General features: G+C 46.6%; 1 protein-coding gene across 1 annotated transcript in view; it reads left to right on the top strand.

Annotated features, from left to right (window-relative positions):
- Window positions 1–27534, top strand: part of LOC122938623 (cytochrome P450 2F2-like) — a 201258-nt gene that overhangs the window by 7654 nt on the left and 166070 nt on the right. Inside the window, exon 2 of the mRNA XM_044294272.1 lies at window positions 25635–25797. Coding sequence (XP_044150207.1) covers window positions 25635–25797 — 163 coding nt within the window. The remainder of the gene's footprint in view (window positions 1–25634; window positions 25798–27534) is intronic.

The raw sequence follows: 27534 nt of genomic DNA, 5'->3' as shown, positions 1-27534 counted from the left end.
CAGTATTCGCAATGTATGAGCAGGCCACAGCACGGGTCATGGTCAATGGTGACCTTTCCATTCCCTTTCAAATACATAACGGTACACGTCAGGGATGCCCTTTATCCCCCATCCTTTTCATCTTAGCTATGGAACCCCAGTTAATAAAACTTCAGGCAAACACTAGGATTGAGGGAATGTTTTTGGGAGGCAGGAGCCATAAACTAGCCGCCTTTGCAGACGAAGTCATGATCATGACCTCTAACCCTAGAGTTTCCCTCCCTTTAATTCAGGAGCATTTAAGAAACTATAGTGATGTCTCTGATTTTAAGATTAATGAAAGCAAATCTGTCATTATCAGCACGGGCCTATCTCCTCAACTCAAACGCTCCTTAATGGAAAACTCTCCATTTAACTGGTCTACCCCAACCGTAACTTACTTAGGAGTAAAGATTGGCTCAAACATTTCCGATCTCTTCTCACTCAATTTCACCCCATTGAAATTCTCCTTATTTGAAGCATTAGATAAACTCAATAAATCAGCCCCGACCCTTTCGTGGTTTGGCAGGAAAAATCTCCTCTCTTCCCTTGTCATCCCCCGTCTCACTTACCTTCAACAAGTCCTACCAATCCCTATCCCAAAATCCTATTACACCGCCCTCAGACAAAAATTTTGTGCATTTATATGGAACGGCCTAAGAGCTAGACTCTCTTATTCTTTCCTGTCCCGATCTAGAGCTACAGGTGGAATTGGTCTGCCAGATCCTGAACTTTATGGGAGGGCCATATCGATGACTAGAGTCATCGATTGGTTGAGAAATTCAAAAAACAAGTCCTGGGTCGCCCTAGAACAAGACATTATCGGCACGCCAGCCCGCGCTGTATGCTTAGGCTTTGACTCCCCCCCCCCTCCATTAGTCTACAGTCATACCCAATAATCAAAGCTACCATCGAAACTTGGAAATGGTGGAACCAATCTCATTGCTCAGTCCCTTTCCCCTCCCCTCTGACTACAATCAGTGACATTCTAGGTTCGGCTTCTTCTGGACCTCGCAACACCTTCTCAAATTCAGTTAGATCCTCAACAGTCCCTATACTGCATCTTCTAGAGCCTCAGGGCTTAATGCCCATGTCTGATACTATCAAATCATTGCTTAAACCTCAGCCCCGTGACCTTACACTTATCCCACTTATTAAGACATTCATTCGGAAAAACAATTCAAATGGTGAGCTCCAACGGCCTCTTACCTGGTTTGAAGCCTTAATAATAAATCCAAGTCCTCCAAAAAAAACAATCTCACTTATCTACAACAAACTGAGATCCCCTCCCCTAATTTCCAAACCGGCTTTCATTTATTATCGAGAGAAGGAGACGGGCTTGGATCTCCCTTTTCAAACCCTCCCTTTATTATTTGAAGCCCCTCATAAATTATCCAGGTGCGTCAGAGCTCAGGAAAATGGTTACAAGATATTGTCACAATGGTACATCACGCCTATTAAGTCAGCACGTTTCACCAGACCCTCCTCTAATAAATGCTGGAGATGTCAGGAAGACGTAGGCACCTTCCTCCATATATGGTGGTCGTGCCCTCCCATTAACAAATGGTGGAAAGAGATCTTTCAATTATGCAACCAAATTTGTTCCTCCGATGTGACCACTTCTCCATATGGAGCGCTGCTCACTCTTTTTGATAATAAGGCTTCTTCAGCTCCTTCTTACCTTTTTAAGCAGCTCCTGCTAGCGGCCCGCTTATTGATTCCCAAATTCTGGCTGCAAACAAACGTTCCCACAATGGAACAGTGGGGGCTCAAGGTTGACCAAATCCACCGATTTGAAGAACTAGCCTCTTGGGAATCATGAACGCACTTGATATTTATGAAAAGATGGGCCCTATGGACAAAATACAGGTTCCTTTCCTCCTCCTTAAACTTAGCTTAGATGAGAGAACCTAAACACACGAGGTCACATAAAATTTCCCCTCTATCCACCGGTCTTATATATACGAAAACCCAGGGCTTGAGACCTACACTATAACCCACTCCTTCATAAAGATCCATAGTGTTTATCCATATGGAATCCTGAACCTTTCTCTTGACTATGTATTGCTAGAGATATATAGAATAATTAGGCTGTGCTTTTTGCATCTTGAAATGTAACAGTCCTCTGTCCAAATCCTGCGCAGTCTACATTATTAATGCTTTGTTTGTGCTCGGTACCGTATTACACCACTGTTGGTGTTGTTCACATTGTATTTTCTTAATTTGAAAATAAAGCATTTTAAAACAAACAAAAAAAAAAACTGCCGGATTCAGCATCCACTCTCCCTGCCGTAACCTGTGTCGGCTCAAAAAAATAAAATGTTTTAGTGTCTCCATAGTCTGAGAGCCATAGCTTTTTTATTTTTTGACTGATTGTCTTAGGTAGGGTCTCATTTTTTTCCAGGATAAGGTGATAGTTTGATTGGTACTATTTTGGGGGGCATACGCCTTTTTGATCGCTTGGTGTTGCACTTTATCTGATGTGAGGTTTGTATTTATTTTTTTATAGTGTTCACCTGGGGGTTAGGCCATGTGATATTTTTTATAGAGCTGGTTGTTATGGACACGGCGATACCTAATATGTATACTTTTTTATTTATTTTACTTTAACACAATAATAGCATTTTTAAAAAAAAAAAGATGTTTTAATATCTCCATGTTCTGAGAGCTATAGTTTTTTAATTTTTTGAGCGAGTTTCTTATGTAGGGGCTAATTTTTTGCAGGATGAGGTGACGTTTTTATTGGTACCATTTTGTGGGCCTTTTTGATCACTTGGAGTTGCACTTTTTGCGATGTAAGGTGACAAAAATGTATTTTTTTTACACCGTTTTTATTTAGATTTTTTTATTGTGTTTATCAGACGGGGTGGATCATGTGATGTATTTATAGAGCCGGTATTTACAGATACCAAATATGTATATTTAATTTTTTATATTTAATTTTATTTATTTTATTTTACACTTTACACTTTTTTCACTATTGATTTCTCCTGTAACTGGGGCTGACATAGTAGCCTCAGTTACAAGGGAAATGCAGTCCCCAGAGAGGCTGTACAGCAGAAAACAACACTGTACAACACTGTACAGCCTAAGTGCAGGGCTATATGGAAGACCCGACAGCTCCTGCATTCTCCTGGCCCCAGGACCACCGGGCCGGGACAGGAAGCGCATAGTGCTTCCTGATCTGTATACACAGCACTGGTTGAGCGCTGTGTATACAGCAATCAAGAAGGCAGGGACACCTGGGAACTGTCCCTGCCTTCTCTCAGGGTTGCCCTGCGTTGACAGCGGGCCCCCCACTCTGCAGCTGCCATCTCTGAATAGTCCATTCTCAAATAAACATACACCCATAGGACGTTTATATCCTATGGGCGGATGTGAAGTGGTTAAAATAACATAAAAATAAAAAATAACAATCTTGAACCAAGAGGCGGATGTCCAAGTGGAGTCAGAAGTTGAGGAGGCTGTGGACATGGTGGTGTAGGTGGAAGAGCTGGAGGAAGAATCCAAGTCTTTCTGGGTTTTTTTTTTTGTTTGTTTTTTTAAATGTGTCTGTTAATTCTGTGTGAGATCTTTAGCCCTTTTTGGGGGGTTTGTCCGGTATATTTCTCTACTCTGCCAATATAAAACATAATGATCTTAAGCCAGGGGGTGGAGGTCTAAGTGGAGGAGGTGGCGGGGGAGGAATCCAACACTGTTTCTGTTTTGTTTTTGTTTTTTTCAGGTGTCTTGTCAATTCAGGTTGCTAAGGGCCACAGTGTGACAGTTTGGTGCTTGTAGGTCCTGGGTTAAAACTGAGTAAAAATTCTTGGTTATAGATCTCACATGTCCTCTATCTGAGCACTATATATTAAAAGAATTTTTCTTCTACTACAGAAAGATGGATGCCAAAGGTTATTCTAAATTTAAAAAAATTGCCAGACTCCACAGAAGAATTTCCTCTCCCACATTAGTTGTATGGATGCAAAATGGGTCATCTTATTACAATTCTTAATTTATCGATTTATTTTTGATGGGGGGGTTGGTAACTGTCAACCACCAAACATTGAAAAATAGAAAAGAGAACAGAGAGTATAACAATAGCTATGTGTGCCGGTACACTTCTCTACTCTGCCAATATAAAACATCATCTTGAGCCAGGAGGCAGAGGTCCCAGTGGAGAAGGAGGCAGTCGTGGCGGTGCAGAAGGAGGAGGTGGATGTGGCTGTGTAGGCCAAACAAGGCGGAGGAGGTCACCAATCCTTTTTTTTTTTCTAATGTTTTATTTTTCTTTGTGTTTTTGGTTTCTGGAGACCCCTAAATATTGCGAAACAGCAAAAGGAACGTACAAACTGTGCTGCACTATAACAATGGCTGGGTATGGCCAGTATACCTCTCTACTCGGTAGGTATGGAAAGGTCCTGTGGAATCCATACCTGGTTCATTTTAATGAATGTGAGCCTGTCCACGTTGGCTGTGGAGAGCCTGTCCGTGATTACCCCCCCTGCCGTGTTAAAGACACATTCGGACAATACACTTGCCGCAGGGCAGGCCAAACCTCCAAGGCGTAAAGGGCAAGCTCAGGCCATGTGCCCAATTTGGAGACGTAGAAGTTACATAAATGGGGCAGACCCATCAGTCAGTTTGTGCAGACGTGTGGACTCGCACTGTTCCACCATGTTGCTGAAATGCTGCCTCCTACTAAGACGTTCCGTATCAGATGGTGGTTCTGTATATTGTGGCTTGCAGACAAAGTTTTTACAAATTTTGGCCATGCTAATCCTCGCTTCTGAGGTACTGCCGGTGCCCCTGCACCCCCTCCTCGTGCTTCCGCTGAGCCCTGCTGTCAGGTGGAAACGCCATCAGTAGCGCTTCTAACAGCGTTCACTTGTACTCACGCATCTTCTGCTCACACTCCAGTGATGGAAGTAATGACGGCACGTTGTTCTTGTAATGGGGATCCAGCATTGTGGCCACCCAGTAATCAGCACCGGTTAGAATGTGGTAGGTATCACCCAGCCAATTAACAGGCTGATAAACTATTATATTTCCCTGTGACCGTGGCAAGTACAGTCTTTTATCCCCCCAAAAATAAAAAGGTCTCACCGACCCAATTTACTGGCTGATTAACTATTAAATATCGCTGTGATATATGTTAACATTATATATGCTGTGTGTTAACAGGCGTATTAACTCTCAAAATAATAGGTAGGCCGCCACTGCACAATTAACAGGTGGATTAACTATTATATTTCCCTGTCATTGGTGCAAAAGAGTAGGATTGCACTGAAAAAAATGCCAACAGGTCACCCTCAGATTGAACAGCAGGATTAAGTATGGTATTTCTGTCTCACTGGTGCAGAGGAGCTGTACTGCACACCTCAATAATGCCTACAGGTCACCAGGACACATTTTAAAAATAATAAAAGCCTAACACTGTCCCCCAGTGCAGCAGCGTTGTCATGTGCTGAGTGTCTCGATGGGAACCTCCGGGACGGCATATGAGCTGGACAAGGCAAACAGTCCAAGGACCACTGAACACATAACCATTACAAAGGAAACAAGACACATGACAATGACTATAATAGAAGACCTCAATGTACTGAACCGAATCAGTGGGTCTGAACCCACTGCGCCACTGACTAGCAATACTCTGGAGGGGCGTAACTAAGTAGCTACCTGGTTTTCACTAGAGCCGCTGGTGGTCGAGGATACGCTTAAGCTACGGTAGTTGCCTGGGGCGACTACAGAGCGTAAACCAAGTCAGTGGCCTCAGGAACAGGCGGCAAGGAGATACCAGACAAGGTACCAACAGTACATGAGCAAGGCATGGCATGATACAGAACATGGACAAGACATGAAAAGGTACAGGACAAGGACAAGACATGGCAGAGAAAGGGCATTCCCCCTCCGGGAAACACAGGAGCCCTCATGGATAGACAATGACAGAAGCAGACATGAACGGAACACCAGGAGCAGTAAGGACTACCAGACAGACAATAACAGAAACATGGAGCAGACGCAGAAAAGCATAAAAAGGCAAACATAATTCAAGACAGGAATAAGGCATGGCATGGCATGGAACTAGACATGGACAAGGCATGGTACAAGGCATGGTAAAGAACAAAGACAAGGCAAGATACAACGCATGGTACAAGACAGAAGACAACAATGCAGAACCAGGCGGCACATACCGAGACATAGATGGCCGGACCCCTTGGGTCAGTAGCAAAGGGAAAAACCTGGCAAAGCAAACATAGACAAACCTGACAGAGCAAAAGGGTGAAACACCCATAAGACAAGACAAAGACAGACTGACCAGCAAGAAGCTACACCTGGAACATCACAGGACAGCCTGAACTAACAATACTGACCACTGACTGCACACAGACTGACCACAAACGCTCCACACTCAAAGGCAGAAATAGCAGCCTAACGAGCGCACCTGAAAGGACACACCCAGGAAATAAACAGGGGAGGTTAACCCCAACAGAAACACCGCAGCCAGTAATCAAAAGGTGTGCAGCCAGCCAGCACGGTAATCCATGTCACGCTGAACCGCACTGTGACAAGCGTTCTGTCTCTACACTAGTCAGAGCAGAATGGCGGCGTCCCATGTGATTCAGCATTTATGTATGCATGGCCAGTGCGCTGGCCAATCATAGCCATGCCAAAACTAAGCATGACTGTGATGGGTTCCAAGTTCCCCCAGCTTAAACGCTTGTTGATTGGCTGTGCTGTAGCCTTTCAACAAGCTTTATTTAAAATACGAACCCGGACACAGACTTTGGCGCTAAAATCCGTGTTCGGATTCAGCATACAGACACCAAAATGTCCGGTACGATCCAGAATGTGGCGGTCTGGATTCGCTTATTACTAGTTACCATGAAGCTCGAGGAAATTCAACCTCGGGACGAATCAAATTTTTCCTAAAATTCGTATTGATTTCCAATTCGTCAACTTCATAGAAACATAGAGACTAGAGTTGAGCGAACACCTGGATGTTCGGGTTCGAGAAGTTCGGCCGAACTTCCCGGAAATGTTCGGGTTCGGGATCCGAACCCGATCCGAACTTCGTCCCGAACCCGAACCCCATTGAAGTCAATGGGGACCCGAACTTTTCGGCACTAAAAAGGCTGTAAAACAGCCCAGGAAAGGGCTAGAGGGCTGCAAAAGGCAGCAACATGTAGGTAAATCCCCTGCAAACAAATGTGGATAGGGAAATGAATTAAAATAAAAATTAAATAAATAAAAATTAACCAAAATCAATTTGAGAGAGGTCCAATAGCAGAGAATCTGGCTTCCCGTCACCCACCACTGGAACAGTCCATTCTCAGATATTTAGGCCCCGGAACCCAGGCAGAGGAGAGAGGTCCCGTAACAGAGAATCTGCCTTCATGTCAGCAGAGAATCAGTCTGCATGTCATAGCAGAGAATGAGGCTTCACGTCAGCCACCACTGCAACAGTCCATTGGCATATATTTAGGCCCAGCACCCAGGCAGAGGAGAGAGGTCCCGTAACAGACAATCTGGCTTCATGTCAGCAGAGAATCAGTCTTCATATCATAGCAGAGAATCAGGCTTCACGTCACCCACCACTGTAAGAGTCCATTTTCATAAATTTAGGCCCAGCACCCAGGCAGAGGAGAGAGGTCCCGTAACAGACAATCTGGCTTCATGTCAGCAGAGAATCAGTCTTCATATCATAGCAGAGAATCAGGCTTCACGTCACCCACCACTGTAAGAGTCCATTTTCATAAATTTAGGCCCAGCACCCAGGCAGAGGAGAGAGGTCCCGTAACAGACAATCTGGCTTCATGTCAGCAGAGAATTAGTCTGCATGTCATAGCAGAGAATGAGGCTTCACGTCAGCCACCACTGCAACAGTCCATTGGCATATATTTAGGCCCAGCACACAGGCAGAGGAGAGAGGTCCCGTAACAGACAATCTGTCTTCATGTCAGCAGAGAATCAGTCTGCATGTCATAGCAGAGAATGAGGCTTCACGTCAGCCACCACTGCAACAGTCCATTGGCATATATTTAGGCCCAGCACACAGGCAGAGGAGAGAGGTCCCGTAACAGACAATCTGGCTTCATGTCAGCAGAGAATTAGTCTGCATGTCATAGCAGAGAATCAGGCTTCACGTCACCCACCACTGTAAGAGTCCATTTTCATAAATTTAGGCCCAGCACCCAGGCAGAGGAGAGAGGTCCCGTAACAGACAATCTGGCTTCATGTCAGCAGAGAATTAGTCTGCATGTCATAGCAGAGAATCAGGCTTCACGTCACCCACCACTGTAAGAGTCCATTTTCATAAATTTAGGCCCAGCACCCAGGCAGAGGAGAGAGGTCCCGTAACAGACAATCTGGCTTCATGTCAGCAGAGAATCAGTCTGCATGTCATAGCAGAGAATCAGGCTTCACGTCACCCAACATTGGAACAGTCCATTGGCATATATTTAGGCCCCGGCACCCAGACAGAGGAGAGGTTCATTCAACTTTGGGTTGCCCCGCAATATAATGGTAAAATGAAAATAAAAATAGGATTGAATGAGGAAGTGCCCTGGAGTCCAATAATATATGGTTAAGGGGAGGTAGTTAATGTCTAATCTGGACAAGGGACGGACAGATCCTGTGGGATCCATGCCTGGTTCATTTTTATGAACGTCAGCTTGTCCACATTGGCTGTAGACAGGCGGCTGCGTTTGTCTGTAATGACGCCCCCTGCCGTGCTGAATACACGTTCAGACAAAACGCTGGCCGCCGGGCAGGCCAGCACCTCCAAGGCATAAAAGGCTAGCTCTGGCCACGTGGACAATTTGGAGACCCAGAAGTTGAATGGGGCCGAACCATCAGTCAGTACGTGGAGGGGTGTGCACATGTACTGTTCCACCATGTTAGTGAAATGTTGCCTCCTGCTAACACGTTGCGTATTAGGTGGTGATGCAGTTAGCTGTGGCGTGTTGACAAAAGTTTTCCACATCTCTGCCATGCTAACCCTGCCCTCAAAGGAGCTGGCATTGACACAGCTGCCTTGGCGACCTCTTGCTCCTCCTCTGCCTTGGCCTTGGGCTTCCACTTGTTCCCCTGTGACATTTGGGAATGCTCTCAGTAGCGCGTCTACCAACGTGCGCTTGTACTCGCGCATCTTCCTATCACGCTCCAGTGCAGGAAGTAAGGTGGGCACATTATCTTTGTAGCGTGGATCCAGCAGGGTGGCAACCCAGTAGTCCGCACAGGTTAAAATGTGGGCAACTCTGCTGTCATTGCGCAGGCACTGCAGCATGTAGTCGCTCATGTGTGCCAGGCTGCCCAGGGGTAAGGACAAGCTGTCCTCTGTGGGAGGCGTATCGTCATCGTCCTGCCTTTCCCCCCAGCCACGCACCAGTGATGGACCCGAGCTGCGTTGGGTGCCACCCCGCTGTGACCATGCTTCATCCTCATCCTCCTCCACCTCCTCCTCATCCTCGTCCTCCTCGTCCTCCAGTAGTGGGCCCTGGCCACATTTGTACCTGGCCTCTGCTGTTGCCAAAAACCTCCCTCTGAGTCACTTCGAAGAGACTGGCCTGAAAGTGCTAAAAATGACCCCTCTTCCTCCTCCTCCTCCTCCTCCTGGGCCACCTCCTCTTGCATCATCGCCCTAAGTGTTTTCTCAAGGAGACATAGAAGTGGTATTGTAACGCTGATAACGGCGTCATCGCCACTGGCCATGTTGGTGGAGTACTCGAAACAGCGCAACAGGGCACACAGGTCTCGCATGGAGGCCCAGTCATTGGTGGTGAAGTGGTGCTGTTCTGTAGTGCGACTGACCCGTGCGTGCTGCAGCTGAAACTCCACTATGGCCTGCTGCTGCTCGCACAGTCTGTCCAGCATGTGCAAGGTGGAGTTCCACCTGGTGGGCACGTCGCATATGAGGCGGTGAGCGGGAAGGCCGAAGTTACGCTGTAGCGCAGACAGGCGAGCAGCAGCAGGATGTGAACGCCGGAAGCGCGAACAGACGGCCCGCACTTTATGCAGCAGCTCTGACATGTCGGGGTAGTTGTGAATGAACTTCTGCACCACCAAATTCAGCACATGCGCCAAGCAAGGGATGTGCGTCAAACCGGCTAGTCCCAGAGCTGCAACGAGATTTAGCCCATTATCACACACCACCAGGCCGGGCTTGAGGCTCACCGGCAGCAACCACTCGTCGGTCTGTTGTTCTATACCCCGCCACAACCCCTGTGCGGTGTGGGGCCTGTCCCCCAAACATATGAGTTTCAGAATGGCCTGCTGACGTTTACCCCGGGCTGTGCTGAAGTTGGTGGTGAAGGTGTGTGGCTGACTGGATGAGCAGGTGGAAGAAGAGGAGGAGGAAGCCGAGAAGGAGGAGGTGGCAACAGGAGGCAAAGAATGTTGCCCTGCGATCCTTGGCGGCGGAAGGACGTGCGCCAAACAGCTCTCCGCCTGGGGCCCAGCTGCCACTACATTTACCCAGTGTGCAGTTAGGGAGATATAGCGTCCCTGGCCGTGCTTACCGGTCCACGTATCTGTGGTTAGGTGGACCTTGCCACAGATGGCGTTGCGCAGTGCACACTTGATTTTATCGGATACTTGGTTGTGCAGGGAAGGCACGGCTCTCTTGGAGAAGTAGTGGCGGCTGGGAACAACATACTGTGGGACAGCAAGCGACATGAGCTGTTTGAAGCTGTCTGTGTCCACCAGCCTAAATGACAGCATTTCATAGGCCAGTAGTTTAGAAATGCTGGCATTCAGGGCCAGGGATCGAGGGTGGCTAGGTGGGAATTTACGCTTTCTATCAAATGTTTGTGAGATGGAGAGCTGAACGCTGGCGTGTGACATGGTTGAGACGCTTGGTGACGGAGGTGGTGGTGGTGGTGTTGGTGGTACATCCCCTGTTTGCTGGGCGGCAGGTGCCAACGTTCCTCCAGAGGCGGAGGAAGAGGCCGAGGCGGCAGCAGCAGAAGAGGCCGAGGCGGCAGCAGCAGAAGAGGTAGCAGGGGGAGCCTGAGTGACTTCCTTGGTTTTAAGGTGTTTACTCCACTGCAGTTCATGCTTTGCATGCAGGTGCCTGGTCATGCAGGTTGTGCTCAGGTTCAGAACGTTAATGCCTCGCTTCAGGCTCTGATGGCACAGCGTGCAAACCACTCGGGTCTTGTCGTCAGCACATTGTTTGAAGAAGTGCCATGCCAGGGAACTCCTTGAAGCTGCCTTTGGGGTGCTCGGTCCCAGATGGCGGCGGTCAGTAGCAGGCGGAGTCTCTTGGCGGCGGGTGTTCTGCTTTTGCCCACTGCTCCCTCTTTTGCTACGCTGTTGGCTCGGTCTCACCACTGCCTCTTCCTCCAAACTGTGAAAGTCAGTGGCACGACCTTCATTCCATGTGGGGTCTAGGACCTCATCGTCCCCTGCATCGTCTTCCACCCAGTCTTGATCCCTGACCTCCTGTTCAGTCTGCACACTGCAGAAAGACGCAGCAGTTGGCACCTGTGTTTCGTCATCATCAGAGACATGCTGAGGTGGTATTCCCATGTCCTCATCATCAGGAAACATAAGTGGTTGTGCGTCAGTGCATTCTATGTCTTTCACCGCTGGGGAAGGGCTAGGTGGATGCCCTTGGGAAACCCTGCCAGCGGAGTCTTCAAACAGCATAAGAGACTGCTGCATAACTTGAGGCTGAGACAGTTTCCCTGGTATGCATGGGGGTGATGTGACAGACTGATGGGGTTGGTTTTCAGGCGCCATCTGTGCGCTTTCTGCAGAAGACTGGGTGGGAGATAATGTGAACGTGCTGGATCCACTGTCGGCCACCCAATTGACTAATGCCTGTACCTGCTCAGGCCTTACCATCCTTAGAACGGCATTGGGCCCCACCAAATATCGCTGTAAATTCTGGCGGCTACTGGGACCTGAGGTAGTTGGTACACTAGGACGTGTGGATGTGGCAGAACGGCCACGTCCTCTCCCAGCACCAGAGGGTCCACTAACACCACCACGACCATGTCCACGTCCGCGTCCCTTACTAGATGTTTTCCTCATTGTTATGGTTCACCACAACAACAAAAATATTATTTGGCCCAATGTATTGTATTCAAATTCAGCGGGATATAAATTTGAGGCCTAGTATTTAGGCGCTGGGTGACCGGTATGGATTTAGTGACAGAATTAGACTTGGAAATGCACAGTAGCGTGTGTGTGAAGTTATTCTGAATGACCCTATGTGCACCTTGAATATTATATACCCTTTTAGGGATAGATTTCAAATAGCTCTGATATAGCAGAAACCACTAAATTATGAAATTGCTAAATTGGGAATTGTATTTCAACCCAGAACAAAAAATGTGCTTTGACGGACACTAAATAACTTTCCCAGCCACAACAGGACAGCGGTAACGAGAGATTTAGCGGGATATAAATTTGAGGCCTAGTATTTAGGCGCTGGGTGACCGGTATGGATTTAGTGACAGAATTAGACTGGGATATGGCCAAAAAATAACCACACTATTGCTGGTTAAATGCACTTGGTGACGGGCGCAGCTTGCCCCTGATGTAGTATATGGCCAAAAAATAAACAGACTATTGCTGGTTAAATGCACTTGGTGTGACAGCTTCACCCTGATGTAGGCTTTAGCAAAAAAACAACCACACCATTGAGGGTTAAATGCACTTGGTCGCAGCTTGTGCTGGCGCACCACAAGACACAAAATGGCCGCCGATCACCCCAGAAAAATGTGACTGACAAACGGTCTGGGCAGCCTAAAAACAGTGAGCAATTGAGGATCAGCAGCTCAATGATCCACAGCTGCAGATCGATCAGTTAATCAAGTACTTTGGAGGAGTTAATCTGCCTAATCTCGCCCTACTGTCGCAGCTGCAACCTCTCCCTACGCTAATCAGAGCAGAGTGACGGGCGGCGCTATGTGACTCCAGCTTAAATAGAGGCTGGGTCACATGGTGCTCTGGCCAATCACAGCCATGCCAATAGTAGGCATGGCTGTGATGGCCTCTTGGGGCAAGTAGTATGACGCTTGTTGATTGGCTGCTTTGCAGCCTTTCAAAAAGCGCCAAGAAAGCGTCACAAAAGCGCCAAGAAAGCGACGAACACCGAACCCGAACCCGGACTTTTACGAAAATGTCCGGGTTCGGGTCCGTGTCACGGACACCCCAAAATTCGGTACGAACCCGAACTATACAGTTCGAGTTCGCTCATCCCTAATAGAGACATAGAAACATAGAATGTATCAGCAGATAAGAACCATTTGGCCCATCTAGTCTGCCCAATATACTGAATACTATGGATATCCCCTGGCCCTATCTTATATGAAGGATGGCCTTATGCCTATCCCATGCATGCTTAAACTCCTCCACTGTATTTGCAGCTACCACTTCTGCAGGAAGGCTATTCCATGCATCCACTACTCTCTCAGTAAAGTAATACTTCCTGATATTGCTTTTAAACCTTTGCCCCTCTAATTTAAAACTATGTCCTCTTGTAGCAGTTTTTCTTCTTTAAAATATTCTCTCCTCTTTTACCTTGTTGATTCCCTTTATGTATTTTAAAGTTTCTATCATATCCCCGGTGTCTCGTCTTTCTTCTAAGCTATACATGTTAAGGTCCTTTAACCTTTCCTGGTAAGTTTTATCCTGCAATCCATGGACCAGTTTAGTAGCTCTTCTCTGAACTCTCTCCAAAGTATCAATATCCTTCTGGAGATATGGTCTCCAGTACTGCGCACAATACTCCAAATGATGTCTCACTAGTGCTCTGGAGAGCGGCATGAGCGCCTCCCTCTGTCTACTGGTAATGCCTCTCCCTATACACCCCAGCATTCTGCTAGCATCTCCTGCTGCTCTATAACATGGTCTACCTACCTTTAAGTCTTCTGAAATAATGATCCCTAAATCCCTTTCCTCAGATACTGAGGTTAGGACTGTATCACTGATTTTATATTCTGCTCTTGGGTTTTTACGTCCCAGGTGCATTATCTTACACTTATCAACATTAAATTTTAGCTGCCAGATTTTTTACCATTCCTCTAGTTTTCCTAAATCCTTTTCCATTTGGTGTATCCCTCCAGGAACATCAACCCGGTTACAAATCTTTGTGTCATCAGAAAAAAGACACACCTTACCATCGAGGCCTTCTGGAATTTCGCTGATAAAGATATTAAACAATATGGATCCCAGAACAGATCCCTGAGGTACCCCACTGGTAACAAGGCCTTGGTCTGAATATACTCTATTGACCACAACCCTCTGTTGCCTGTCCCTCAGCCACTGCCTACTCCATTCAACAATATGGGAGTCCAAGCCCAATGACTGCAATTTATTGATAAGCCTTCTATGTGGGACAGTATCAAAAGCCTTAATAAAGTCTAGATAAGCGATGTCTACTGCACCTCTGCCATCTAATATTTTAGTCACCCAATCAAAAAAATCTTATACGATTAGTTTGACATGATATCCCTGAAGTAAACCCATGCTGTTTTTCATCTTTCAATCCATGGGATTTCAGATGTTCCACAATCCTCTCCTTAAGTATGGTTACCATTAATTTCTCCACTATTGATGTCAGGCTTACTGGCCTATAGTTGCCCGATTCCTCCCTACTACCTTTCTTGTGAATGGGCACAACATTTGCTAATTTCCAATCTTCTGGGACGACTCCTGTTACCAGTGATTGGTTAAATAAATCTGTTAATGGTTTTGCTAGTTCACCGCTGAGCTCTTTTAATAGCTTTGGGTGTATCCCATCAGGCACCTGTGACTTATTTGTATTAATTTTAGACAGCTGACTTAGAACCTCTTCCTCTGTAAAGACACATGCATCAAAAGAATCATTACTCTTCTTTCCTAACTGAGGTCCTTTTCCTTCATTTTACTTTGTAAAGACTGAACAGAAGTATTCATTGAGGCAGTCAGCTAGTTCTTGATCTTCTTCCATTTACCTTCCTTCTTTTGTTTTTAATTCGGTAATTCCTTGTTTTAGTTTCCCTTTTTCATTTATGTATCTGAAGAATGCCTTATCGCCTTTTTTCCCTGACTGAGCTAATTTCTCTTCTGCCTGTGCTTTAGAAGCTCTTATAACTTGTTTGGCCTCTCTCTGCCTAATCTTATTAATTTGTCTGTCATCCTTGTTTAGTTTTTTTTTTTTTAATTCCTAAATGCTATCTTTTTGTTTTTAATGATTTTATTATTATTATTATTATTATTATTATTTATTATTTAAGCGCCATTCATTCCATAGCGCTGTACATATGATAAGGGGTGCACATACATAATACAGACAATTGCACTAATCATAAACAAAATGAGTTACAAACTGGTACAGAAGGAGAGAGGGCCCTGCCCGTGAGGGCTTACAATCTACATGGTATGGGAGAAGGACACAGTAGGTGCGGGTGAAGCAGGTCGTGGCGGTATAGAGGCAGCAGGGTCACTGGTTGTAGGCTTGTCTGAAGAGGTGGGTTTTCAGGTTTCTTTTGAAGGATTCCACTGTAGGTGAGAGTCTGATATGTTGGGGTAGCGAGTTCCAGAGTATGGGGGATGCACGGGAGAAATCCTGGAGTCGATTGTGGGAAGAGGCAATAAGAGGAGAGGAGAGAAGGAGGTCTTGTGAGGATCGGAGAGTGCGTGTGGGGGTGTATCGGGAAATTAGCTCAGAGATGTAGGGAGGGGACAGGTTATGGACGGCCTTGTATGTATTTGTAAGTACTTTGAAGTGAATGCGTTGGGCAATGGGGAGCCAGTGAAGGGATTGGCAAAGGGGAGAGGCAGAGGAATAATAGGGTGAGAGGTGGATTAGTCGGGCAGCAGAGTTGAGGATAGATTGGAGGGGTGCGAGAGTGCTAGATGGAAGGCCACAGAGGAGAATGTTGCAGTAGTCTAGGCGGGAGATAATAAGGGCATGTACAAGTATTTTCGCAGATTCAAAGTTAAGGAAGGCGCGGATGCGGGAGATGTTTTTGAGTTGGAGACGGCAGGTGGTGGAAAGGGCTTGGATGTGCGGTCGGAAGGAAAGGGCAGAATCCAAGATCACTCCAAGGCAGCGGGCTTTGTTGACTGGGGATAGTGTGCAGCCATTGATCGTGATAGATAGGTCTGTAGGGGGGGTTGAACAAGATGGGGGAAAGATTATGAATTCTCTCTTATCCATGTTAAGTTTAAGAAAGCGAGAGGCGAAGAAGGATGATATAGAAGATAGACATTGTGGGATTCTAGATAGTAAGGTGGTGATGTCTGGACCAGAGAGGTAGATTTGTGTGTCATCAGCGTAGGAGTGATACTGAAAGCCATAGGACTCTATGAGCTGTCCCAGACCAAAAGTGTAGATAGAGAAGAGCAGGGGTCCTAGGACAGAGCCTTGCGGGACACCAACAGAGAGGGAATGAGACGAGGAGGTGGTGCGGGAGTGGGAGACGCTGAATGTCCGGTCTGTGAGGTATGATGTGATCCAGGAGAGGGCCAGGTCAGTGATGCCAAGAGATGAGAGCGTTTGCAACAGAAGGGAGTGGTCAACAGTGTCGAAGGCAGAGGACAGGTCAAGGAGAAGGAGGACAGAGTATTGTTTCTTGGTTTTGGCTGTGAGTAGGTCATTGGTGACTTTGGTAAGGGCAGTCTCGGTCGAGTGGTGGAGTCGGAAGCCAGATTGTAGGCGGTCAAAGAGGGAGCAGGAGGAGAGGTGGGAGGACAGTTCTGAATGGACATGTTGTTCAAGTAGCTTTGAGGCATACGGAAGAAGTGATATGGGGCGATAACTGGACAAGGAAGATGGGTCAAGTGAAGGTTTTTTGAGGATGGGTGTAATGGTAGCATGTTTAAAAGCAGAGGGGAAGACACCAGAGTTTAGTGATAGGTTGAAGAGATGAGTTAGGGCTGGGATAAACACTGCAGTGAGGTTAGGGATGAGGTGGGATGGGATTGGGTCAAGTGCACAGGTGGTCAGATGAGATTTGGAGAGTAGAGTGGAGAGTTTACCTTCTGTAATGGTAGAGAAGTGGGTTTTGGGAGAAGAGGACCGAGCAGTTGTGTAGAGGGTCTGTGGGGACTGTGTAGTAAAGCTTTCTTTGATGTGGACTATCTTTTGTTTGAAATATTTGGCAAAGTCCTCAGCTGAGAAGAGAGGAGAGGGTGGGGGCGCTGGGGGACGGAGAAGGGAATTAAAAGTGCTAAAAAGTTGTTTAGGGCTGTGGGACAGGGAAGATATGAGAGATGAGAAGTAAGCCTGTTTTGCATCAGCGAGTGAGGATTTGAGTATGAGGAGGGATTGCTTGTATGCGGTGAAATGATCTTTAGAATGGGATTTCTTCCATTGCCGCTCAGCAGCTCTGGAAGCTTGTCTGAGTTTTTTGGTCAGGTTGGTGTGCCAGGGTTGTCTGTTGATTTTCCGGATTTTGTTGTGTGTGAGGGGGGCAACAGTGTCCAGAGCTGTACTTAATGTGGTGTTATATAGGGTGGTAGCAGCTTCTGGGTCTTGGAGGCAACAGATGGTAGAGAGTGGGAGAAGAGAGTCAGAAAGCAAGCAAAAGTCAAGCTGTTTGAGGTTCCTGCGGGGGTGTGCTAGTGTGTGGACCGGGGGGGCTGCAGAAGAGACCAATGAAGAGAAGGTGAGTAGATTGTGGTCGGATAGGGGGAGAGGCAGATTAGAAAGGTTAGATAGGGAGCAGAGGCGGGAAAAGATCAGATCCAGAGTGTGACCATCTCTGTGGGTGGGAGCTGAAGACCACTGTGATAAGCCGAAGGAGGAAGAGAGCGACAGGAGTTTAGAGGCGGCCGAGTGGCAGGTGTCAATAGGGATGTTGAAGTCACCCATGATGATAGTGGGGATGTCGGCAGAAAGAAAGTGTAGTAGCCAGGTGTTAAAGTGGTCAAGAAATATGGTGGCTGGGCCTGGGGGGCGGTAAATGACAGCTACTTGAAGGTTGGAGGGAGAGTAGATGCGAACAGAGTGTACTTCAAATGAGGTGAGCGTAATGGAGGGTGGCAGTGGAGTTGGGCTGTAGGAGCAGGAGTCTGATAGGAGAAGACCAACTCCTCCACCATGTTTGCAGCCAGGGCGGGGGGTGTGAGTGAATTGAAATCCACTATAAGAGAGTGCAGCAGGGGAGGTGGTGTCTGAGGGTGTCAGCCATGTCTCTGTGAGACCCAGAAAGGAAAGGTTTTGAGAGATGAACAGTTCATGGATGTATGACAGTTTGTTACAGACGGAGCGCGCATTCCATAATGCTCCTGCAAGAGGAACTAAAGGCACAGGGGTCAGAGGAATGGTTATTAGGTTTAAGGGGTTGTAGAAATTTGTAGACGGAGATTTGTAGTGGGACATGGAGGTGATAATGGAGATTTGCTGAGGGGGTCCTGGATTTGGAGAGATATCACCAGCAGTAAGGAGAAGCAGAGAAAGTGTTAATAGATGAGAATAGGAGAGGGCATGAGGTGTCTGTGTGTGTTTGGGAAGGAAGTGTTTTATGTTGGCAAACAGGTTTGTGCAAGCGGTCAGATGAGAAGGTAAGATGGACGAAGAGATGAATAGTTCCTTGCTGGGTGAATGGATGTGGGGGTATTTCAGGAGGTTATGGATAAGTAGGAGGAGTACGAGGAAAAATTTAAACATTGTTTGCATTGACTATGTCTGTTAATACCTGTGGTCCCCTTCTGGTGCAATTCTGGTATAATTCAGTCTGTGCACTTAAAAAGTTGCACTTGAGAGATGTTGCATGTGGAAAGACCAAGGTCTGGAAGACCTAAGACCTTAGATTTATACCACTCAGTGATCAATCAGGTGTGACCAAGAGGGGAGGGGGCTACATATGGCCAAATCAAGATAGCACCAGACACAGGGGTGAAATAGTCAATGTAAACAAATACTCAATAAATCCAGCAGGATAAGAGACATTAATAGTTCAATGCATTCATACCAAGATTTAGAAGGAGAGATGAGAGGGGGTGGACAATATCAGACTGGAAAAGCTGGGTGTAGCAGTAAGCTTCAATGCAATCATACCAAGATTTAGAAGGAGAGATGAGAGGGGGTGGACAATATTTTGGCCACTTCTGCTGAGTACCACAGTGGTCTTTTCCTTTTTTTTGCTTTTACTGACAAGCCTAATGCAATTTTCTGTTGCCTTCAATAGTGCCACTTTTAAGTAGTCCCATTTCTCCTGGACTCCAATCAAACTGTTCCAATCTGATAGGGACTCGTATACCACTAATCTAAGTTTAGAAAAGTCAGTTTTTCTAAAATCTAAAACTTTTGTTTTTGTGTGGTGTGACTCAGTCACTGTACTTATAGTAAACCACACTGACTGGTGATCACTAGATCCCAAACTTTCCCCTACAGTAATATCAGATACCAAATTCCCATTTGTGAATACTAAATATAAAATGGCCTCCTTCCAGGTCGGCTCCTCAACTACTTTCTGTAGAGATAATCCCAGTAGGGAATTTAGAATATCTGTCCTCCTGGCAGGACTAGCTTTTTTGGTTTTCCAGTTTACATCAGGAACATTTAAGTCTCCCATAATGATAACTTCCCCCTTCAAGGTCATTTTAGCTATTCACTCAACTAGTAGATCATCTAATTATTTGACTTGGCTAGGTGGTCTATATATCACACCTACACGAGTTACCTTATGATTATCAAGCTGCAAGGTAACCCAAACTGACTCTAAATTGTTCTCGCTAACTTGTATCAAATTAGATTTTATGCTATCTTTCACATACAGGGCCACCCTCCCCCTTCTTGCCTTCTGTGTCTTTCCTGTATAGAGAGAACCCTGGTATTGTTATATCCCAGTCATTACTCCCCTTGAACCACGTCTCAGTAACAGCCACTACATCTATATTCTATATAACGGGGGAATAATGGTTCGATTCTGGAGAGGGAGCCTGAGAAACAGCTACGGCTACCACATCCAAGCAAGGCAGCATGCGTGCAAATTGCCTATTAGGTATAATTAGGTGAGGGCCTGTAGGTGAGCTGACCCTGTAAAAGATTTTAGGTGCAGGACTGAAGGTGAGATGACCCTGTAAACATTTCTAGGTGCGGGCCTGCAGGTGAGCTGACCGTCTAAAAGATTTTAGGTGCGGGCATGCTGGTGAGCTGACCCTGTAAAAAATTGTAGGTGAAGGCCTGCTAGTGAGCTGACCCTATTAAAAATTATATGCAAGGGCCTGATAGTGAGCTGACCTTGTAAAAGATTTTAGGTGTGGGCCTGCTGGTGAGCTACTCCTGTAAAACATTATATGCAAGGGCATGCAGGTGAGCTGACCCTCTAAAAAATGAAATGCAAGGACCTTCAGGTGAGCTGATCCTGTAAAAGATTTGAGCTGCGGATCTGCTGGTGAGCTGACCCTATAAAAGATTTGAGGTGCGAGCCTGCTGGTGAGCTGACCTTGTAAAAGATTGTAGGTGAAGGCCTGCTGATGAGCTGACCCTCTAAAAAATTATATGCGAGGGCGTGCTGGTGAGCTGACTCTGTAAATCATTATATGCGAGGGCCTGCTGGTGAGCTGACCCTTTAAAAAATTATATGCGAAGGGCATATATGCACGGGCATTATATGCATCAAACAAGCATGTGTTGATATGATAGAAGAGGATGAGAAAAGGGAGATTCAACCATATACCCTTGTTTGCGGTGGAATGGGTACATGGGAATACAGTGTATTGAGTACATTATAAACAACACAAGTAAAGTGCCTTTATGTTCAGCCGCTTTCCTCTGGTGGAGTCGAGAAGTCATGGTCAATCCAGGCATTGTTCATTTTTATGAGTCAACCTGTCAGCATTTTCAGTTGACAGATGGACACGCTTATCTGTTATAATGCCACCAGCAGCACTAAATATCCCCTCAGACAAAACGCTGGCAGCAGGGCAGGCCAGTGCCTCCAAGGCGTGGAGTGCCAATTTGTGCCACGTGTCCAGCTTGGACACCCAGTAGGTTTAAGGCAATGAGGGATCATTGAGGACGCTGACACGGTCTGCTATGTACTCCTTCACCATCTTCCAAAACTATTCCCTCCTTGTGACATTAGGCCGCGCATCAGGGTGAGGGTGCTGGTGGGGTGTTATGAGACTGTCCTAGGCTTTGGAGAATGTTGCCCTGCCTCTGTTGGAACTGCTGTGTGTTCCCCTTGTCTCCCCTCCTCGGTTGGCCAAGGAACTACGGACTCTGCCGCCAGCGTTGTCAGATGGAAATTTTGGGAGCAATTTTTCAACAAGGATCTTCTGGTATTGCACCGTTTTGCTCATCCTCTCCACCAGAGGAATGAGAGATGAGAAGTTCTCTTTGTAGCGGGAATCGAGAAGGGTGAACAACCAGTAATCCATGTTGACTAAAATGCGTATAAAGCGCGGTTCGCGGGAAAGGCAGCCTAACATTAAGTCAGCCATGTGTGCCAGAGTACCGACAGTTAAAACTTTGCTGTCGTCATCAGGAGCATCACTCTCAATCTCTTCATCCTCTTCCTCTTCTTCTGCCCACCCATGCTGAACAGATGGAATTAAACTTCCATGGGTACTAACCTCTGTAGCGGAGGCCACCGTCGCCTCCTCCTCTTCATTGTCCAATTTGCTCTGAGAAAACTAAGTGTGGTCTGGATATCACCCTGTGTAATGTCTTCCCCCATTTTCACCTCTTCCACATGCAAAGCGTCTTCCATAATTATGAGCAGCAAGTGTTTGACTAGACACTGAAGTGAGATGGTTACGCTGATAATAGCGCTATCGCTCCTCAAAATCTGTGTTAATTCCTCAAAGTTTCTCAAAACCTCACAGAGGTCAGACATCCATGCCCACTCATCGCTTATGAATAGCGGAAGCTGACTGGAAAGGCGATGACCATGTTACAGCTGGTATTCCACTACTGCCCTCTGCTGCTCACAAACCCTGGCAAACATGTGGAACGTAGAGTTCCAGGGCGTGCTCACATGGCACAACAGTCGGTGAGCTGACAATTTCAAGCGCTGCTGCATCGTTGACAGACCAGCTGAAGCTATTGGTGACTTGCAGAAATGTGAAAACACGCGGCACACCTTCACCAGTAGCTCAGACAAATTGGGGTAGGTTTTAATAAACTGCTGAACCACTAAGTTTAAGCTGTAGGTTAGGCATGGGATGTGTGTGAGCTTGCTGAGCTCCAAAGCCGCCAACAAGTTACGGCCATTATCAGACACAACCATACCTGGTTCTAGGTTTAGTGGCGAGAGGCAAAGTTTAGTCTGGTCTCTTATCCCCTGCCATAGTTCTGCGGCAGTGTGCTGTTTGTCCCCTAAGCATATCAGCTTCAGCAGGGCCTGTTGATGCTTTCCCACTGCAGTGCTACACTGCTTCCTGCTACCAACTGATGATTGACTGGGGCTGCACACGGATAATTCGGAGGTGGAAGTGGAGGAGGAGAAGTGGGTGTTGGAGCCACTAATGTTGCTGCTGGCAGAAATCCTGATCAATGTAGGGCCCGCAATCCTTGGCGTCGGTAGTACCTGTGTTATCCCGGGGTACGACATGCTCCTGGCCTCCACAACGTTCACCCAGTGTGCCATCAGGGAAATGAAGCGCCCCTGGCCGAATGCACTTCTCCATGTGTCCGTGGTTAAGTGGTCCTTTCCAGTAGCTGCGTTGGTCAGGGCACATATGATGTTATGGGACACATGTTGGTGTAAGGCGAGCATGGCACACCGTTAAAAATGGTGGTGGCTGGGGACTTCATAACGAGGGGCGGCCGCCGACATCAGGCTGTGGAAGGCCTCAGTGTCCACAAGCCTAAATGGCAACATATCCAGGGCTAGTAATTTGGAAGGTTGCGTATGTAGTGCTATGGCCTGTGGGTGGGTGGCTGGGTATTTGCGCTTGCGTTCAAATGCCTGGGGTAATGACATTCGTACGCTATGCTGGGACACGGAAGTGGATGTGGTCGTTGATGGTGCTTGCGAAGGTCCAGGTGCAGGGCGGGATGAATCCGGGCCTGCACCTTCGACAGGGGATTGGCCAGCACGTAACACAGGGGAAGAGGAGGCAGTGGTGTGACCCATAGACACAGATTGTGGACCCAGGAGTTCGTCCCACTTATTAGGGTGCTTGTATGCCATGTGGCAGATCTTGCTGAAGGTGGTGAGGTAGCTAGTGTTCTCGGCCCGGCTAATTTTCATATGGCACTGTCACGGATGGTGTTACAGAAAACTAGAAGACACAAATGAAGATCTGACTGACTTGATCCAAAACTAAGGAACAAAAGGGTAAGCCCTGTAACAGCCCTAGCTCTCTCCCTTACTGCTCAGCCTATGCAAAAATCTCAATGGTAGAAAATTGCATACCCTCGTTCCTCGACTGTATGACACCTGAACACCCTATAATAGTGAGGGGACACAACCACCGGCTCCCTACACTTAATACGGAGGGAGTCAAGGTCACCTAGGATCAAGCCCACAGGAAAACAGAAATAAAGAAACAGACTTATCTTGTGGATGCAGCAGTAACAGCTTCTAGTATCAGCACACTCCAGGAAGTTGTATAAACTGCAGTATGGGGAGGAGATATATAGGGAAGCAATCAATGCTAATAGATGACAGCTGGGAGAGGGAGGAGAGATGTCAAAACGAAAGCAAAATAAAAGAAGATCATGCAGAAGGTACTGAAAAACGTCTAACAGAACTTATCAAAGATCTGGTGGTGACAGGCACAGGTTGCAAACTACTATTCTATTGTCGTCTGCACTTTCCTCAAAAAAGCACCATACTGCGGAACATCTACCCCTTGTTAAGGGAGATTTCCGCAAAGGGTTGCTCTATGGAACAGTTGCAGGCCTGCCTTCTCCCTTTTGCCATCCCACTGCCTCTTCCAGCCTGTTGCGAGGCTGCAGATCCCTCCACCTCTGTACTGCTGTCCTTGCTCGGCTTTCCACCTTCCCAGGTTGGGTCAGTGACCTCATTGTCCACCACCTCCTCTTCCTCACTCTGATTATCCTCCTGATTTTGTTGACCTAACCACAACCTCAGTAATTGACAACTGTGTCTCATCCTCTTCATCAACCTCTTGAGACAGTAATTGTGGTTGACTCATTGGCAACTGTGTCTCATCATCATTCACCTCATTAAACACTAATTGCCGATCCCACCATCATGTTCTTGTGACTGTGGATGTTTTAGAGGTTGGGAATCAGGGCACAAGATCTCATGTCCCTCTCCAAGCGGGCTTGGCAAGAGGACCAAATCAAGTAATGGCAATGAAAAGAGGTCCTCTGAATATCCAAGTGTGGGATCACTTGTTTGACCAGACTGTAAATGGTGGGAGGAAGGAGGATCAGGGTGAGGATTATGTTGACCAGATTGCAAACTGAGACATGAAGCTAGGTATCGTGGATGATTGTTTTTCTTGTGCTCTGGCAGCAGGCACTTTTTATCCATGCCCAGGGCCACAGCCTTTCCGTGCACAATCAGCATCACGGTCACTTCCCCGTCCCTTACTGCTCGCCTTCTTTATTTTAAATGTGATTTACAAAGGTATTTGTCATGAGGAATTGTTATACAGGACAGGTACCACACGTAATGTCACAGTTCGCAGTGTCTACAGAAAAAGTGTACTGGTTGTTACTGATATTTTAGGGATGTGCGCACACTTTTACCAGGAGATGTGGCGAGGATAATTTAACTGTCCGCAGGGGACACTATCTACGGAAAAACTGCACTGGATGTCACTGATATTTTAGGGATTCGCACACTTTAAACAGGAGATGTGGTGCGGATAATTTAACTGCCCGCAGCTGCCTATTACACAGTATTTTGTGCAGGATGACCTAAAAATATATAATGTTGCTGTCAGACACATTTGTCCATAAATGGACTTTTGGGTCTCTGAAATGTTATTTGTATAAAAATCTTCCTATTACACTCCCTACACTGTCTGTCCCTTCCTATGCACAGCTCTCCCTAACACTGAGCAATTTAGCGCAGGTTGGGCTACAAACATATATTGCTGCTGTCACACACATTAGTCCTTACAAAAATTTTTGGGTCTATGAAACGCTTTTGTAGAAAAATGTAATTCAATGACACTCCCTACAGTGTCTGTCCTTTCCTATGCTAAGCTCTCCCTGACTTAGAATGAGCCAAACACGCGTCATTGGGTCCTATATAGCACCCGATGAAGCGTTCCGGTTAGCGAATCACTGTATTGCCATGGCTACTGGCATTACAGTGAGGGCAGTACTTACCTGCACGTTTATTGGCTGCTTAGCAGCCGCAGGTAGGAGACTCGAGCATGGTGCTCAAGCACATGCGGTATTCGGCCGAGTACCGCCATGTGCCGAGCATAGCGATGCTCGAGCCGAACTTGTATTCGGCCGAGCATGCTCGCTCAATACTACCAATGACCATATGGGATATGAGTTTACCGAAAAAAATGTGCGATCATTTGCTACCGCAAGTACCCTTATATCTGGGCTGATGAACTCTGATTATTTGCTGACCATGGAACCCTGAGTAAAGCATGGTAAGAGAGAGAAAAAAACAAAACGACATGGAGAGGGTGTGTGGGTGAAAATATATGTACTGGTTATTTCTTCATAATATTTTACATTAAATTCAATAAATCACTGTATATTGTATATTTATCTTCATTTCCTAAATTTTTGTTTCCTCCATCAGCTCAGCAAGGAGTACGGCTCAGTATTCACCATCTGGAAAATGTCAGAACCTGTGATTGTTCTGTGTGGTTTTGAGACGATTAATGACACCCTGATAAAACAAGCCGAGCAGTTCAGTGCACGACCGATAATCCCGGTATTGGAGAACTATAGCAAGGGATACGGTGAGATTAACACATAATTCATTTTACAACAGTTATTAGGGTTGAAAAAAAGACACAAACCATCAGGCAGAATCTCTGAAAATGTTCATAAACCTCAGTGACAGAAAAATCAGTCTACAAGAAAGCAGTAAATGCTAGATAGGGAGGAGGAGGAGGATGAAGCTGCAGTTTATCTCTTAGATGAGAGAGGAAGGAGAGCAACATTGGAGACAGGAAGGAGAGCAGCATTGGAAAGAGGAAGGAGAGCAGCAGCATTGGAGAGAGGCAGGAGAGAAGCAGTATCGGAGAAAGAAAGGAGAGCGGCAGCGGAGAGAGGAAGGAGAGCAACAGTGTAGAGAGGAAGGAGAGCAGTGGAGACATCTCATTAGTCCCAGCACACCCAGAAAAGACAGTCCACTCAGCTGGAATTGGAGAAAAGATAACATTTTGAAGGCTACACACTGATTAAGGGAATTTATGCTTTTTGGGACTTGGAGATTTATCTCTCTCCATCTTGTTTCCCTTTTATTCTGTTCTTGAGCTGTTGTCTTTGTTTCTTATATAACCCACTTATTCTGTGTATTATATACACCCCCTCCAGTCCTTCATACACCCCAGGAGTAACATACAACCCTTGCAGATACTTATATACAGATATATATATATATATATATATATATATATATAAATACTTTACTGGTAACATACAGGTGACAAAGCAATGGACATTACATGGAGATACAAATACGGTACTACAACTACAACACATTAAATGTAATATAGCACCAGACACAGCTGCTTCCTTTCCTGCCCTCCCTAGAAACAAAGAGAAAAAAAAAACAATTGGTGTCGGATGCGGGCAAACGCAGTGAGGCAGGCCTGAAGGCCGAAAAGTTTTATTTGTTTTTCCCACGGCACAAGTGCATGTCCTATATTAAACCGGCAAGGTTACGACTCATGTCCCCTGACAAAATGGAGGCGGTCGTGAAAGCTCACATGGAGGCTAATTTGCAGCAGCAGGAGGCTAACAAGCAGCAGCAGGAAACTAACCAGCTGCTATTACAACATGTAATGGCGTTGCAAGTGGCTGGAGCGGCCTAGAACGTTCACGATGCCTAGAAAGCTGTCCATGCGGCGATCCCTAAGATGTCCCCCTCGGATGATGTCGAGACCTATCTGGCAATGTTCGAAAAGGTGGCCATGAGGGAGAAGTTACCCCGAGACCAGTGGGCTGAGGTCGTCGCTCCGTTCCCCAGCAAGTGTTTTTTGTTCTCTCTGATGATCGAGCAGCCGACGACCCGACCGTGAAAGGTGAGATCCTGGCGAGACTGGAGGTGAATGTATTAGTCCGGGCTCAGTGGGTGCACCAGTGGCAATTTAACTCTGCTGAACCTGCCAGACCCCAATATTATGACCTGCTATGTGAGATTGTGGATAAACTCTGCCTTTAAATTGTATTGGAGCTGTCATTTGGCATTCCGGGCACTAAAGGCCACTGTTTTGCAGCACAGTCAGCACACTCTGGGATCTGCATATGCAAAACAGATGATGACTCATGCTAGCTGCTTCTGAAAAACCAGGAAATGCTGATCTGACATGGTGGAAGCAATGTTCTTTGAGAGACTGAATCCGATTCCATCCTGGCTTGCGAATATCTGGGAGTGAATGGACACGCAGAGGAAGAAGATTAGCTGTTGTCCCCTTACTGGATCCGGCTCTTTGAAAGAGAGATTGTTCCAGGAAGACAGTGTCCAGCGT

This window comes from Bufo gargarizans, chromosome 5 (genome assembly GCF_014858855.1).
Source record: "Bufo gargarizans isolate SCDJY-AF-19 chromosome 5, ASM1485885v1, whole genome shotgun sequence".
In the NCBI taxonomy this organism is placed as follows: domain Eukaryota; kingdom Metazoa; phylum Chordata; class Amphibia; order Anura; family Bufonidae; genus Bufo; species Bufo gargarizans.
Note: the sequence above shows the minus strand (reverse complement) of the source record. Positions and strands in the feature narration are given on the sequence as shown.